This window comes from Chiloscyllium punctatum, chromosome 1 (assembly GCF_047496795.1).
Source record: "Chiloscyllium punctatum isolate Juve2018m chromosome 1, sChiPun1.3, whole genome shotgun sequence".
In the NCBI taxonomy this organism is placed as follows: domain Eukaryota; kingdom Metazoa; phylum Chordata; class Chondrichthyes; order Orectolobiformes; family Hemiscylliidae; genus Chiloscyllium; species Chiloscyllium punctatum.
The window spans coordinates 104,745,755-104,763,625 of NC_092739.1; the positions used below are offsets into that span (position 1 = coordinate 104,745,755).

The 17,871-nt window shown below is 41.2% G+C and overlaps 1 protein-coding gene across 1 annotated transcript in view; it reads right to left on the bottom strand.

Moving 5' to 3' along the window:
• The window catches only part of atp8b5b (ATPase phospholipid transporting 8B5b), a 278,562-nt gene that overhangs the window by 85,788 nt on the left and 174,903 nt on the right, over positions 1-17,871 (bottom strand). Inside the window, exons 14-15 of the mRNA XM_072571671.1 lie at positions 14,267-14,310; positions 4,447-4,612 (exon numbers count right to left, since the gene is read on the bottom strand). Of these exons, the coding sequence (XP_072427772.1) occupies positions 4,447-4,612; positions 14,267-14,310 (210 nt within the window). The remainder of the gene's footprint in view (positions 1-4,446; positions 4,613-14,266; positions 14,311-17,871) is intronic.

Consider the following 17,871-nt stretch of genomic DNA (forward strand, 5'->3'; position numbering starts at 1 on the left):
ATTTTGAAATTTGCTTTTGAGGTGGGCTGAGTGGATGTGCTTAGTGACAGAGATATTACAAGTTTCATGTTCTATACTTCTTGTTTAGTGTCTAGTTTAGTGGGTTGGCCCTCACTAGGTTTCACTATTAAAGCTTATCTAGCAATGGCTTCTCTTTCTAATTTTTCACTGCTATGTTTAGGAACCATCTATTCTTGACTTTCGTCCTTCTTTTGTTTACATACTAACCTTTATCAGTATAATCCACATCAAGAAAATTTTTTTGTAGGACGTGGGCATCACTGGCTGGTCAGCATTTATTGCCTGTCTCTAGTTGCCCTTGAAATTCTGCGATCCACTTGCATCCACATACATGTTAATAGTATTGAGTAAAAGCATGATGTTACACTATGGTTATTAGAGGAATGGCAAGTTATAAGGATTGTGGGGCTTATTCCTGGCCACTAAGGGATCTCATCCCACTGCCAACGGTATTTTATCAACAGCAAGGAGGAACTTACATCTGCTGTCCTAATGATAAAATGCTCAATAGCTAATGCTCTCCCATGGGAGAGTCCATGCCTTCTGGCTGGGCCACGGGGCAACCAGGTGGGCCAGTGAACGGCCGCCAGTGGTAAGGGCTGACTCACTTAAAGCATTCTTTCTAGGCTCTTGATTGCTTCTCTCACCCTACTTGCCTCAGTTCCACTTCCCTTTAGTCTAATTTTTCTGTTGGTACAGGACCCATGACAATCCCAACAAGACCACTGCACACAGTTCTAGGAAGTGACACAGCACCAGAAAGGACCAGAAGCCACGGCTTCTCACAACTAGCTGGTTGAACTTTCTATCTGGTGGCTGGACCAAATGTCTCCATGTAAAATCCTGATCTTTACTTGCAGTTCAAACATTAATATTAGTTCCTTCCGGTTGGATACTTAATCATTTTCCTTAGGTCCTTTCTGTAATTACTTTAAACCTAATCATATAAACCTCTTTATTTACCAGATGTTCTCCCATGGAAACATATTCTACATCATTCAAAAGTGTCTGTTTCATTCAGAACTAGATCGAGCATTGCTTCCTTTCTCTTTGTAGTAGAAATACACTGATTAAAAGAACTTTCAATATACTTTTAGGAATTATTTATTCTTATTGCCTTTAAATTGTTTCTTCTCCAGTCCACAAACTTTACTTCATAGTATCTGCTGGAATGAACAGGGTGGTGAGTGGACACAGAGAAGTGACTTGGAGGCCACATGCCAGATTCGCAGCAGGTAACTATCAGTCATGAGGTCAGGTGCAGCAAGGTCAAAAAGTAGAAAACTCATCTGTTGGCAGTGGAAGTTCTATGACATGATTAACTGCCAACTTACAAATGACTTAAACGTAAATTAATAAAATTTATTCTTGTCATGCATACTTTGGAATCCTGACCAGCGAAACTTATTTGTGGCAGTCTTGGTTCACTGAGAAAGTCATTTGGACTTCCAAGAAACTGGTTCAAGGTTACTGGATTTAACTTGAGACATTTTCTACATGCTAAAGTTTGCTGACCTGACATTCTGAGAGCTTGGCTTTAGATAGGAGCTTTAGTCTCCAGAAGAATTCTTTCATTGAAACACTGCTCTAAGTCTCTAAGGGAGGTTGCCTTTAAGGAAAGGAAGAAATAGTAGTAGCAAGGAATCATCCACCATGTCATAGAGTCATAGAGATGTACAGCAGAGAAACAGACTCTTCGGTCCAACTCCTCCATGCTGACCAGATACCCTAAATTAATCTAGTCCCATTTGCCAGCACTTGGCCCATATCCCTCTAAACCCTTCCTATTCATGTACCCATCCAGATGCCTTTTAAATGTTGCCATTGTACCAGCCTCCACCACTTCCTCTAACAGCTCATTCCACACATGTACCACCATCTGCGTGAAACAGTTGCCTCTTAGGTCCCTTTTAAATCTTTCCCCTCTCACACTAAACTTATGCCTTCTAGTCCTGGACTCCCCCGTCCCATGGAAAAGACCTTATCTATTTACCCTATCCATGCCCCTCATGATTTTATAAACCTCTGTAAGGTCACCCCTCAGCGTCTAATGCTCCAGGGAAAATAGCCCAAACTTATTCAGCCTCTCCCGATTGCGCAAATCCTCCAACCCTGGCAACATCCTTGTAAATCTTTTCTGATCCCTTTAAAGTCTCACAACATTCTTCTTATAGGAGGGAGACCAGAATTGCACGCAATATTCCAAAAGTGGCCTAAGCAATGTCCTGTACAGCTGCAACTTGACCTCCCAACTCCTATATTCAATGTTGTTTTTCATTTTTGAAGGCATGTGCATGCTGGAATGTGACAACTCCAACCTCAGTTGAACCTCTTGATGCCTCTAAATCACTTTGTGTGATAATGTAGGAATATTCACCCTGGAGCTTAAAACACCTTTTGTTTTGGAGCTTTGTTAATAAGCCAGCAAGCCCACCTCCAATTAACCAAGGGCTTTAACAATAGTCCATGATCTTGCAAAGCCCTCAGGAAATGCAGGTTTCTTAATTTCAGAAGAACCCCAACCCACATGATTCAGTGACAAGACCATGGCACCTGCATCCATGACCTTGTTGCCATAGAATTATGTTGAGCTGACCACCATGGAACTCCAATGATTTCCAGGTCCATCAGCTTGTAGCATGACAGTCAGTGAACAGAAAGCCAAGAGGAAATCTGAAGAAGCATAAGTAAATTAAATTAAAAGAACTTTTCACCCAGTGATGGTTAATATTTAGAATGCAATGCTCGAGAGGGTAGTGTAGGCAGGTTCAATTCAAGTAATTAATAGGGAAATAGATGTTTATTTGAAAAGGAAGGATGTGTAGTGTTATGACAGAAGACAGAATAGCATAAAGTGGAATACTCACTTAGAGAGCCAATGTAGACATAATGTGCTGAACGAATTCCTTTTACAATGTAACGATTCTGTGAGTCTCTGTAAATCCGGCACTACTGCTCTATACAATGCTTTGGTCTTGCTCCTTCCCACTGCTCCCCAATTTGTTCTCACCACACCTGCAACATTTTTTCATTGAGGGGCGAGAGGGTCAGCAAGGTTCCAGCAGCAAACAGTAAGACCAGAAACAGGCTCTGCTCCCACCACTAGGAGTCGATTCAAGGTGTGTCATTCCAGACAGTCTCTGATTGTCTGAGAAACAGAATGCTTGATGACAAAGACCTTAATTCCAACATTGAGCTCATGGAAAGTAATGTTCAAAGACATAAACTATGTATAGCAAGCATCCACAAAATCCTGCAATTGCAGTAGCAGGATAGGAACTTCAGGTCTTGCCTTCTCAACTTTGTCCTTCACATGAGGCTTGGTGAGCCACAGGTTAAACTCACCACCAGACATTTCTCTCTAATGAGAGAACAATTCTATGATATCTTTGGGACCATGGTGACTTCACCTTTATGTCTATACATATAGGGAGGCAATGGCCTAGTGGTATTATCTGGACTGGTAATCCAGAGACCCAGGTAATGTCCTGTCCTGATTTGAATCCTGACGCAACAGACGGTGGAATTTGAATTCAAAAAAACATGTGGAATTAAGAGTCCAAAGATGATCATGAATCCGTTGTCAACTGTTGGAAAAAACCCATAGGGCTCACTAATGTCCTTTAGGGAAGAAAACTGCCATTCTTACCTGTTCTAGCCTACATGTGACCCTAGGCCCACAGCAATATGGTTGGCTCCTAACATCTTGCTGGGAAAATAGGAATGGGCAGTAATGGCGATGCCGTCATCCCGTGGATGAATAAAAAAGCCTCCAATTTCAATGTCCTCCCTCAGACCAACATCCTGAACATGAAGGCATTGAGTGAGCTGAATGATCTACATGCCTGACATAAGATTTCCAAAAACTAGTTATCTACAATGAGCTTTGTTACAGCAAGCAGTTACTAGGAGGATAAATAAACAACTTCAAGGACATCCTCAAAACCTCATGAATGTTCTCATGAAAAAATGCAACATTGCCACTGTTTCACAGTATCTTTTGCTCAAGACTGCACATTTGGAGAAGCAGCAGCCGCAAAGGCACCAATCATCTTGAACATTTCTGGCAGGCCCAGGTAGAGTCTAAACCCAAACAGCTAAAAGAGCAGGTGAAAACCTGAGCATCTCACCCACTCGTTTCTTCAAACACAATCTTCCTTACCCATCACGTATGAGCAATTCCAACATTGTTCAGCCTTAATGTCGCTAGTCCTCAGTCTCAAGGAACTATAAGTAATATTTTATAGTTTAAAACTGTCTCTGCATGTTTATTTATTATTTGTTTACATAACTATCATTATTTTCAATGTTAAAAAGAGAAGACTAAATGTTTCAATGAGTAACCTTCAAAGGAAAAAGTAAAATTCAATAACTTTCATCTTTATTAGTGAACCTGTTCTTTCTCAAGAATGAAACATTTCTTACCTTTCTGCTTTTCTTCAGGCATGACTGTATGACAAAGTGAAAGCAGACGAAAAAATTCATGGACTTCAGGATCACCAATTTTAACAGCTTCCAGGAGACTATGGTCATAGAACACAAATTTTGGGTCGGCCATAGGATTAAATGAAAAGTCCACCTTCTCTGTTTTCTTTGGAAATGAAATATGAAAACATTTTAGCTTTTTCTAAATCAATATGTATTCCTTGTGCATCAGGTATACAGAACTACTGACATGTGAACTCCATGATTGCCTACAGGAAAAGGATCATTCCCGTTTCCCGTGAGTCAAGCAGTAACACAAATCCTAACACAGATTTCCAAAACTAGTTCTCTACAATTAGCTTCATTACAGCAAGCGGTTACTAGGAGGATAGATAAAAGACTTCCAGGACATTCTCAAAGCCTCATGAATGTTCTCATGGAAGATGCAACATCGCCACTGTTTCATGGTATCTTTTGCTCAAGACTTCACATTTGGAGATGATAAAATATAGTTATATATGTAATTCAATGCAACAATATAAATTAGTTGATCATTTTAATTAACAATAGCACACAATATTGATGTGCAGTGTACACAGGGCCTGTTCTGCAAATAATACAAAATTATACAATGTGAATTATTACATGATAAAACATTTATGCAATAAATACAAGAGCAAACAAATGTAAAAAATACACCAATGTGGTACAATGCTGGTACCAAACCTCACTGTGTCAAAAATCAATTATGTCAGGTGGAACGCTGATTTACATACTAACCATTAACATCAGTGGAGAGTAAAATTAGACTAAATGTGTCTGGAAGAATCAGTTTCTCGTGATGTTATGCTGAACTGAATCTTATATTCTTTACCGGGAAGACATTAATCTTTTAAATACCTTTGATGCTACTCATGGCATCAGATTTTCCTTTAAAAATTCACTAAATCCTATCCCCATTTCTGACAGATTGCATTTTTGCTGGGAATAGAAATGAGTGAGTGAAAAATCCAAGCTCAACCTGTGTTAGTATGGTAACTTTCAGTACCGCATCAATACGGACACCCAGGTCTGTTTGATGTTCAAGACTTCCCATACTCACCATTTAAGAAAAAATGTTGAGCTCAATTTTCCCATTTTGAATTAAAGTTTTGTCAAGTAAGATTCATGGCTCAACCATGATCACAGCGACTTTTCTCACATAATCTTCCACCCTTCACCTTATTTGCTATGCATTTGGGTTTTACTGCACCCTTCTCATGGAAGTGCAATGCATGAGAGGCAGTCATGCTTGCCATTACCAAAATCTTCCAACAGTCATTCGGAGCACCACTTCACATGCTGCAAGCCAGGAATGATCCTTCACACTATGGTACATGACCTTCATTGCTAAGGACATGCCAAGAGATGGACATTGCCCAGAAAGGGAAGGTTGCCTTCTGCTCTGCTGATGGGACCAGGGGGTACTAGTGGATGGGGGCAATGAGCAGAAGGGCAGTGCATTCACTTTCATATATCCTTCCCAATCTTGTGTGATCCTGTCCTCAGTAAAAAAAAAAGAACCATACCAGCCTCTTTGACAGAGCATGCATGTTCCACACTAGCAATTAGTCTAGATTACAAAACATATTAGATTACTTAATTAGTCATGATTTGGAAATGCCGGTGTTGGACTGGGGTGTACAAAGTTAAAAATCACACAACGCCAGGTTATAGTCCAAGAGGTTTAATTGGAAGCACACTAGCTTTCGGAGCGTCGCTCCTTCATCAGGTGATAGTGGAGGGCTCAATCCTAAAACACAGAATTTATAGCAAAAATTTACAGTGTGATGTAAAACTCCGTTATCTCACTTTTTAGATTAGAATCAATCTAAACATCATGGCATAGACAGAGAACACAGGGGGCTAACACCTTCAACATATTGTTGGACTATAACCTGGTGTTGTGTGATTTTTACTTAATTAGTCTAATTCATTAGCAGAATCTTGATTTTAAGAGTAAGTGTGGAGGCTCACCTAAAAGCAGGAGGTACTTTTGTGTGGGACGGGTTGGGTTTCCCACATGATGATGTTTTTCTTAGCTTATTACATATGCATAAAATGTCAAGTTTTATTACTTTTTCTGTCGTAATTAACGTTTTAGTCTTTTGCTGGATTCCGACTTTATCCCAATCTTTGGAGACTTTTGCCTCCTTAAATGCTTTTTCTTTCAACTCAATACTCTCCTTAACTTCCGTGGTTAGCCATGGTTGGTTTATACCTCTCTTGGAATCCTTCTTCCTTACTGGGATATATTTCTGTTGGGTCATGAATTACCTCCTTAAATGCCTGTCACTCTTGGCTACTGTCATTCCTGCTGATCTAGCCACTTCGTTCTTCATTTCATTGTAATTTCTTCTGTTTAAGTTAAACACAGGTGGTACCAACCCAAGTTTCTCACTCTAGAACTAAATATTACATGCTATCATGTTATAATCACTGTTTCCTTGGGAATCTTTTACTCTGACCCCATTTATTAGACATGCCTCATTATCCATTACCAGATCCAAAATAGCCTGCTCCCTGATTGACTCCATGACCTATTGTTCTGGGAAACTAGCCCTAGTGAACTTGTTAATTAGATGTCTGAATTTGATTAGCCCAATAGACATGAAGATTAAATTCACCCAGAATTATTGCTATATTCTTTTTATATGCTCCTAAAATTTGTTGATTTGTTGCTTTTCCTACAGAATGGCAACTGTTTGGGGATTGTACACTACTCCCAACAATGCATTCTTTCCCTTCTTTTTTTGCTTCCACCTAAATGGACCCCACATCACCCAAACTTAAATCAGCTGTCACAACTGTCTTCATTTTGTCCCTTATTTACAGAGCACCCAACCACCTTTCTTTTCGCTTCAGTCTTTCCAAAGGTTAAGTATCCCTCAATGTTAAGTCTCCAGTTTTTATCTCCATATTTCTGTCATGATGATGACACCATATTCATTTACCTTGATTTACCTTCCAAATGTGGAGGAGCCAGTGTTGGACAGGGATGAACAAAGTTAAAAATCACGCAACACCAGATCCAACAGGTTTATTTGGAAGCACTAGCTTTAGGAGCACTGTTCCATGTGCTGGCATGGAACTAAAGAAAAAATGATGGTGCTGAAGGAGAGGTTGAATATCACAGATAACTTGTGTGAAACCTCCATTCTGCTACTACCAGCCAAATATCAAGCACCAACGTCTTACGTAAATCTTGGGTAAGGATGGTGGCTCATTACACAAATAAACTGTTATATTTTTCTATGCAGCATCCAGATCATACTCCCAAGCCAGGACAGAAAAAAATAAGTCCAAGCCCATCTCCAAAAGCCCCTCAAACCATACCTCTAAAGAACAACAATCACAAGTTTAAAGAAATGCACTATTAAAGCCTTAACCTAGCCTCCACCAATGCAGAACCATTCACTTTGATGAAACATCGATTCTCCTTCTCCTTTGATGCTGCCTGACCTGCTGCGCTTTTCCAGCAACACATTTTTAAACTTCGATGAGTAATCTATTGAGAATTGTCTCGGGGTCACATTTAAGTGAGCACAGTAGTCATACAAGCTTGGAGTTAGAGGAGGTTAAAAAAAAGCTGAGGTCTCTGTCACTTGGAAGATTGTTGGAGCACAGGCCCTTGTTTAGCCCAGTACAGTTTGTAATCCACTCAACATGACCGTTAATGAGCAGATGGAGATACATATCCAAGCATCAGGGAACATCAGGCATCTGCCAGAGACCATGTTCAAAGTGGCGCAATGGACAGAGGAATTCGCAATGTTCTGAATCCGACACACATGCTGCCTCTGTGGAATGGGTAGCAGCAGCTAGAGAAAGCTATGCTCAGCAGAATAGATAGAATCTTTAAGATTTGCATGGATCTTAATTCCACCACTCAAGCCATGGATGGTTCATTTGCTCTCTAGGTAAGAGGTGGATGTGGGACACTGGACTCCCACCGAGTATGCCATCCACTCGATTGAAGAGGGTGGGGAAACTACTCACTGACAGGAAAGAGGGGCAACAAAGTGATATCTCCAGAAGTGTCCTGCTGCACTTTCTCTCTGCCCAGGATCCAAATGCCTTCAACAAATCATGCCAAAGAGAGTACCAATAGGCACTAAACAACCAGAAGTCACCCATCAAAGTTTATCTGAAGAAGCTGGTAGTCAGCAGGCTTGTACAAGCTCAGCTGCCAAGGTGACATTAGGAAAAGAAAGATCACCAACACTGAAATTACCCATGCATGGGTGTCAATATTCTATACAATCTTACACTCGACAAAAATATAGCAATTTTACAACAGATTGTGTTTTTTTTCAATCTGTTAAGGCGACTGACTACTTACATTTTCCTTGTGGATCACCTCACATGCTCTCAGGCACATCTAGTACAGCAGCACAAGAGCACTGAGTCTATAATTCTCTGTTATCCTCTGGGAGGAATATAACACCTGGAAAGTTGGAGCTTTAAGCGCGATGTCATTATACTCAGCATAATTTAAACTCTCTACATATGGATGTATGAACAGTCACAAGAGTAAGGCTCAGTTTCTTGAGCCTTCTCTACCAGTCAGTGAGGTCATGGCTGATATTGTTTAACATTTCTATCTACAAATGAAAATTATCCCCTACCTTCCCCCAACTTATCAATTATCTATATATCCCTGTCTTAAAAATGATTGAAAAATATGTTTCCGTCACATTTTGAGGAAGTGAGTTCCAAAGGAAATGACCCTTTATGAGGAAAAGATTCTCCTCAGCTATCTTAAAGGGATGAACCCTTCTTTAAACAGTAACCCTGAGCTCCTGAATCTTCCTCAGGAGGAAATATCCTTTCCACATGGACCCAGCCAATACTCCTCAGTATCTTGCATATTTCAGCGAGTTGTATCCTACTCTTTTAAAGTTTCAAAAATTCATTTGTGGAATGTGGACACTGGTTGGCCAGCACTTACAGCCTGTTTCTAGCTGACATTGAGAAGGTGGTGGTGTACTGCCTCTTGAGCTGCTGCAATCCACCTGCTGTGGCTTGACCCACAATGCCATTGGAGAGGAAACTCCAGGATTTTGACGCAGCAAAGGAAAGGAACGATGATATATTTCCAAGTCAGGATGGTGAGCAACTTGGAAGGAAACTTGCAAGTGGTGGAGATCCCATGAATCTGCTGCCTTTGTCCTTCTAGATGGAAGTGGTCATGGAGAAGGTGCTGTCTAAGGAGTTTTGGTGAACTTCTGCAGTCCATTTTGTAGATAGCATACACTGCTGCCGAGCGTCGGTTGCAGGGAATGGATGCTTGTGGATGAGTTGTCAATCAAGCAAATCACTTTGTCTTGGATGGTGTCAAGCTTTTGCAGTCTTGTTGGAGCTGCACCTATCCAGGAGTTGGGAAGTATTCCATCACACTCCTGACTTGTGCCTTGCAGATAGAGGAAAGGTTTAGGAGTCAAGACATGAGCTACTCACTGCAGTATTCCAAGCTTCTGACCTGCTCTTATAGTCATGAATTATATCATAAGTGCAGTTGAGTTTCTATCAATGGTAATCCCAAGGATGTTGATCATGGGGTTTCAGTGAAGCTACTGCCATTGATTGTCAAGGGGTACTTATTAGATTGTCTCTTATGGTCATAGCCTGGCAGTTTTGTGGCTTGAATGTTACTTGCAACTTGTCAGTCCAAGCCTGGATATTGTCCAGATCATGTTGCATTTGAACATGACTGCTTCAGTATCTGAGGAGTCATGAATGGAGTCATGAACATTGTGCAATCATCAGCAAACCTTCTGATGGAAGGAAGGTCAGTGATAAAGCAGCTGAAGGTGGTTAGGCCTAGGACATTATCTTGAGGAACTCCTGCAGATGTCCTGGAGCTGAGATGACTGACTTCCAACAACTACACCCATCTTCCTATGCGCCAGGCATAACTCCAAGCAGCAGAGAGTTCTTCCCTTGATAACCACTGATTCCAGTTTTGCAAGGTTCCTTGATGCTACATTCAGTCAAATGCAACATTGATATCAAGCGCTGTCGTTCTCACTTCTCCTTTGGAATTCAACTCTTTTGTCCATGTTTGAACCAAGACTGTAATGACATTAGGTGCTGAGTGGCCCCGGTGGAACTCAAACTGGACGTCAGACAGCAGGCTATTGCTCAGCAGGTACAGCTTGATAGCATTACTGAAGACAGTTTCCATCACCTTATTGATGATGAAGAGTAAACTAATGGGACAATATTGGTTAGATTTGTCCTGCTTTATATATATAGGACATATCTGGACAATTTGCCACATTGTCAGTTGGATATCAGTATTGTAATAATATTGGAATAGTTTGGCTCGAAGAGTGGCAAGTTCCGGGGCAAAAGTCTTCAGTATTATTATCGGAATGGTGTCAGTGCCCACGGCCTTTGCAGTATCCAGTGTCTCCAACTGTTTCTTGATATCACATGGAGTGATATCTGTGATACGAGGGACTACTGCAGGAGGCCAAGCTGGATCATTCACTCAGCACTTCTGGCTGAAGATTACTGTGAATGCTTCAGCCTTATCTTTTCCTGGGCTCTTCAATCATTGATGATGGGGATACTTGTGTAACCTCCTCCTCCAGTGAGTTATTTAATTGTCCACCACCGCAACTGGATGCGGCAGGGCTCCTCAGGTACCATCCTCCCAACTTCGTATCACTTTTCCTCTTTGCTGGGTCTGTGCTGTTGGTGGAACAAGGCATATCAAGAGCTTAGATCTGATCCATTGGTTGTGGATAAGCTTACCTTTATTGCTTATTGCTTATGTTGTTTGGCTTGCAAATAGTCCTTTTGGTTTTATCACCAAGTTGACACCTCATTTTTAGTTATGCCTGGCGTTGCATCTGGCATGCCCTCCTACACTCTCCATTGACCTAGGGATTGATCCCCTTGCTTGATGGTAATGGTTGAGTGCACTTTTCCACCATCTTTGCTGGGTCTGTACTGTTGGTGGAACAAGGCATATCCCGGGATGGTAATGGTGACGACAGGAACACTGTCTGTGAGGTATGATTCCATGAGTATGACTATGTCAGATTGTTGCCTGCCCAGATTGTGAGACAGCTCTCCCAATTTTGGCACTGGCCCCCAAATATTAGTAAGGGGAACTTTGCAGGTTTGACAGGGCTGTTTCTGCCATTGTCTTTTCCAGCACCTAGGCTGATGCCAGCAGACACTAGAACGTCAAACCCTTCCTCATAAGATTGCACACCCATTCTAAATGTTAGTCTAGTATATCATCTTTAACTGCTCTAAGCGCATTTATGTATTTCCTGAATAAATTCAGCAATAATGTACTTAGTACTCCATATCTCACCAATGTCCTATATAGCTGAAGCATAACCTTCCTACTTTTGTATTCAATTGCCCTCACAATAAAAAAATAATGTTCTACTAGCTTTTCTAATTACTCAATGTATCTGCATACTAACTTGTGTTGCCTCTCCATTTTAGCTCCGCAATCTCTCAGAATTTAGACAATGTTTCCTTTTTATTCTTCCATGAAAGTGGTCAAATTCATACTTTCCTGTATAACACGCCATTTTTCAGATTGTTCCTCACTAAATTATAACAAATAGAGACCTCAGTACAGATCCCTGTGGTATTCCGCTTGGTATATACTGCCAACCATAAAACTACTCACTTATGCTGATTCTTTATTTCCACAAGCTGGCCACCTTCGATCTATATCAATATGTTATTCTCAACATCATTAGCTGTTATTTTTAGCAATATGCTTTGATGTGAAACCATGTTTTAATAATATAAGAACTAGCAAGGGTGGGTTATTCAGAGTCATGCATTCTTGATGAAGGTCTTATGCTTGAAACATCGACTCTCCTGTTCCTCAGATGCTGCCTGACCTGCTGTGCTTTACCAGCACCACACTTTTTGACTGAACTACTGTATCCACCCGGACAAATCCAAGCATGTGCATCAACTTCAGCAGACATATTTTCTGCTCCATAATGACCCTGGTTGACAAATGGCAGCATGTATCCTCAGCCTCAGTCAGGAGTTACTTAACAGAGCCGTCAGCAACTGAACAGAGCGTAGTCCTTGTCTGTCAGTAACCATCTTTGTAAGGTATCTTGTCTTTGAAACAAAGAAGGGACATGAGACTTTTTAAGGATCTCGGCATCATGGCAGCTTCCAGGGTTACTGGTGCAGACTTCTAAGATACAACACAAATGATCACAGATGGCTTGCGAATTGATGGACTGGAATCCTTTTCTATTAGTGAAGTCAGTTGCGTTATGATGCAGCCCTCTCAATGCAACATGTTTAGAGTCTATAGTTCCCAGCACCTGTGGGAAATGAACTATGTTGGACAAGTCTATTACCTGAGGCACAGCACTGACCTCATCATCGGACAACAAGATGAAGCAGTACGATCTTGTGCAAATGGGAATGGTAACAGCCTTAACAAATCTATAGGTCGAAGGTTGAGACCCCACTAAGATCCCAGTAACTCGGAAGAAGCGAGTTGCATAAAGGTTTAGATTAACTGTCACCCTCATGGCCATCCACTTCTTCATGTAGCATTTGGCACACACTTTGTCAGGGGCCTGAGACAACCGAAGTCTGTGGAGATATTGCGCCTTGTTCATTTGGAAGAAATGGAATCTAGGATAATAGATTCTGGGCCTCTTGTACCTCCTGTACACCAAGGTGCAACCACTTGAAGTGCACATTGTGCAGGTATGAGATTGACAAACCATGATGCCATACAGCAACAGGCCCACTCCCTTAACCAGTAACTGCTGATAAGCATGACAAGCTGCCCAGCTTTGTATCTGTGCCAAAAAGCAAGTCAAGACAAACACTGTGAGCCTTTAAGGTCTTGCTATGGTGGCATAGCATGAACAGAAAAGCCAAGGCAAAGCATTACAAGTAAGGCAGAGGTACTGCAATCATTCAACTATGTGAAAAACATTTGAGCGAGTGAACAACTTAGAAGCCCTGCCAGCAAATCGGGTGCCTATCTGTACGCACAAAGTGTCCTGACAGAAGGATTCTAACGAAAGATATTGGTGTGCTCTAAGTTGCAGCACTGATGTTCAGAAATGTATTGTACATGACTCATACGTGCCATGATGATGCAGAGAGGCTGGTATATGTTCCATGCCAATGTCCACAGGGAGGAGTTCATTCAGTCACTGCCCATGGAGTATGCCCTGAGATGTTGGTGACTGCTGTCTAAGATGTAGAGTCACAGGAATAAGCAGAGAGCAGGAGTCGCTGAGACACATTCTGAATTATATTTCAGGAATCAATGCTAACTCCCTGGCAGGAGGGAAAATAGGAAACAACATATAATTGAGGCCAGATTAACTAATAATGAGATGTTACTTGTCGCAAATAACCCTATCACCACTCACTGGTGATGTTCTCACCTCGCCATTCAACACTTGCTTAGAGTGTAAGACTGTTTGCCCTTAATATCGAAAATGTAATTACTGCTGATCTCGCCCAACTTTTCAAAATTCTTGCCAAAACTTTCGTTATTCAGGGGCTGAGAAAGTTCCACCCTAAATATCAAACAAACACTTTCAAAATTCTGCTGTGGACACTGCAATTGAATTTAACATAATTTTGTGATAGTTCTTTGGTTATGAAATTTTAGGGCACTAATAGCTCAGCAACATTTCTAAACATTTTGAAGACAATAATTTATAAGTCAAGCTGTATAACTGCATACTTAACTCTTTATGCTATCTTACATGAAAGATATAAATGTAGAATAAAGGAGAAAATTCCTTACTGCAGTAATATCAATCCTTTGCCCAGATAAATCGTGCACGTTTCCTGTGAACACATAAATGCAAGAAATGTTTTCAGCTGGGAAAGGTAAAACTCTTCGAAATGGGATCCTTCACATGTTAAAAAGTATCACATTCAAGTTGTACAACTTAATTCCACTAACAGGCAGATAGCAATTTCAATTACCGATAAACTGGTGTTAATAACAACTTGCTCTTAATTTCTTCTTTTTCTACTTTTATTTATCTATTTTTGAGGTGCTCCAGTTACCATAGAGTCAAAGTCATAGTCTTTATGGCACAGAAGGAGTATAAAAGCATAAAATGCTGGCAGTACTCAGCAGGTTGGACAGTATACGTGGAGAGATAAAACATATATAATGGTCCAAAATATTCTTATGAAATGCCAAAGATCTGAAATAGTTTTTTCTCTTGACAGACGCTGTCAATGTTGTCAGCTGATATCAGTGTCAGACATGAAATGTTAGCTTGCTGTCTGTCCATGGATACTGCCTGACCTGCTCTGATTTCTGACAACTTTTGTTTTCAGTACAGATTCCAGCATCTGCAGTACTTTGCTCTTACTACTGCAAGTACTTATGAAGCCCAACAACTCAGATGCATTTCTAACTGCCCCCTCAATATGTACTGTCATCTTTAAGATCTGTGCAAATTATTCTGAATGCTAGACTTTGTACGACAAGTATAATTTAAAATGTCTCATTTAACTTGCAGTAAAATGGGGAATGGTGGAAATATGTCCATGCAGTCTGGCTGCCATCACAGTGAAGCTCGAAAAGGAATCTATTAACGTCAAGAGACAATCTTTATACCTGCATGCAGTGACTCACAGTAAAGGAAAAATTGTTTTGTGAGACATGGTGTTAGTGGGGAGGATAGGGAAGAGGAGGATGAAGATAATACTGCTGTGAAGATGAAAAGAAGAAAACATTACTGTGGAAAACTATGATACTTGAAACAATTAAATTTGCTGTTTGAATAGAAGGGTACAGAGCAGACAAGACTTCTGAATATTAATGGAGCAATATATCATCAAATTGAGCCTTCCTTGTGGAAAATTCAGTTTGAGTGGCTGGACTTTCCAAGTTTCATCAAGGGAAACAAGGTTTTGTCAAGGGCAGGTCATGTCTCACAAACCTAATTGAGTTTTTTGAGAACGTGACCAAGCATGTAGATGAGGGTAGGGCAGTTGACTTGGTGTACATGGACTTCAGTAAAACCTTTGATAAGGTTCCACATGGTAGGCTGTTGGAGAAAATGCAAAGGCATGGGATTAAGGGTGATTTAGCAGCTTGGATTAGAAACTGGCTTTCTGAAAGAAGGCAGCGAGTGGTGGTCGACGGAAAATATTCAGCCTGGAGTCCGATAACTAGTGGTGTGCCACAAGGATCTGTTTTGGGACCACTGCTGTTTGTCATTTTTATAAAATGACTTAGACGCAGACATAGGTGGATGGATTGTAAATTTGCAGATGACACTAAAGCCGGTGGAGTAGTGGACAGTTGGAAGAATGTTACAGGGGACTTGGATAAACTGCAGAATTGGGCTGAGAGGTGGCAAATGGAGTTCAATGCAGCTAAATGTAAGGTGATTCACTTTGGGAAGAATAACAGGAAGGCAGAGTACTGGGTCAATGGAAAGATTCTTGGTAGTGTGGATGTGCAGAGGGATCTTGGAGTCCATGTACATAGATCCCTGAAAGTTGCCACCCAGGTTGATAGTGCTGTCAAGAAGGCATATGGTGTTAGCAAGTTTTGAGAAGATTTGTAGCTCAGGTTGAGGTTCTGGATGTAGGTTTGCTTGCTGAGCTGGAAGGTTCATTTCCAGACGCTTCATCACCCTACTAGGTAACATCTTCAGTGGGCCTCAGACAAAGCACTGTACATGATTCCTGCTTTCTATTTATATGTTTGGGTTTCTTTGGGTTGGTGATGTCATTTCCTGTTCTTTTTCTCAGGAAGTGGTAGATGGGGTCTAACCTGATGTGTTTGTTGATAGTGTTCCAGTTGGAATGCCATGCTTCTAGGAATTCTCATGTGTATCTCTGTTTGGCTGGTCCTAAGATGGATGTGTTGCCCAGTCGAAGTGGTGTCCTTCCTCATCTGTATGTATGGACACTAGTGAGAGAGGGTCATGTCGTTTTGTGGCTAGTTAGTGTTCATGTATCCTAGCGGCTCGTTTCTGCCTTTTTGTCCAATATAGTGTTTGTTACAGTTCTTGCACAGTATTTTGTAAATGACATTAGTTTTACTTGGTGTCTGTATAGCGTCTTTCAAGTTCATTAGCTGCTGTTTTAGTGTGTTGGTGGGTTAGTGACACCAAAGGGTCTGAGTAGTCTGGCAGTCATTTCCGAGATGTCTTTGATGTAGGGGAGAGTACCTAGGGTTTCTCGACGTGTTTTGTCTGCTTGTTTGGGTTTGTTGCGGAGAAATCGGCGGACTTTGTTCATTGGGTACCCATTCTTTTTCAAAATGACGGCCAGACTACTCAGACCCCTTGGCATTATGGTAGCCCACAAACCCACCAACACACTAAAACAACAGCTAATGAACTTAAAAAGACCCTATACAGACACCAAGCAAAAGTAATGTCATTTACAAAATACCATGCAAGAATTGTAACATACACTACATTGGACAAACAGGCAGAAAACTAGCCACCAGGATACATGAACACTAACATACCACAAAAAGGCATGACCCTCTCTTACATACAGATAAGAAAGGACACCACTTTCACTGGGACCACATCCATCTTAGGACAAGCCAAACAGAGACACGCACGAGAATTCCTAGAAGCATGGCATTCCAACTGGAACTCTATCAACAAACACATTGAGTTAGACCCCACCCACCACCCCCTGAGAAAAAGAACAGGAAATGACCACAGGAAATGACATCACCAACCCAAAGAAACCCAAACATATAAATAGAAAGCAGGAATCGTGTACAGCGCTATGCCTGAGGCCCACTGAAGATGTTACCTAGTAGGGTGACGAAACATCTGGAAATGAACCTTCCAGCTCAGTGAGCATACGGTTTATTAGGTTTCATTGGTAGAGGGATTGAGTTCCGGAGCTGCAATATCATGCTGCAACTGTACAAAGCGCTAATTTGGCTTGTACAGTTCTGGTTGCCATATTTCGGAAAGGATGTGGAAGCATTGGAAAAGGTGCAGAGAAGATTTACCAGAATGTTGCCTGGTCTAGAGGGAAGCTCTTATGAGGAAAGGCTATTCTCATTGGAAAGAAGAATGCTAAGAGGGGATTTGATAAAGACATACAAGATGATCAGAGGATTAGATAGGGTAGACAGTGGAAGTCTTTTTTTCTAGAATGATTACGTCAGCTTGTACGAGGGGACATAACTATAAATTGAGGGGTGATAGATTTAAGACAGATGTCGGAGGCAGATTCTTTACTCAGAGAGTGGTAAGGGCATGGAATGCCCTAGCTGCCAATGTAGTTAACTCAGCCACATTAGGCAGATTTAAACAATCCTTGGATAAGCACATGGATGATGATAGGATAGCGTAGGGGGATGAGCTGAGAATAGTTCACAGGTTGGCGCAACATTGAGGGCCAAAG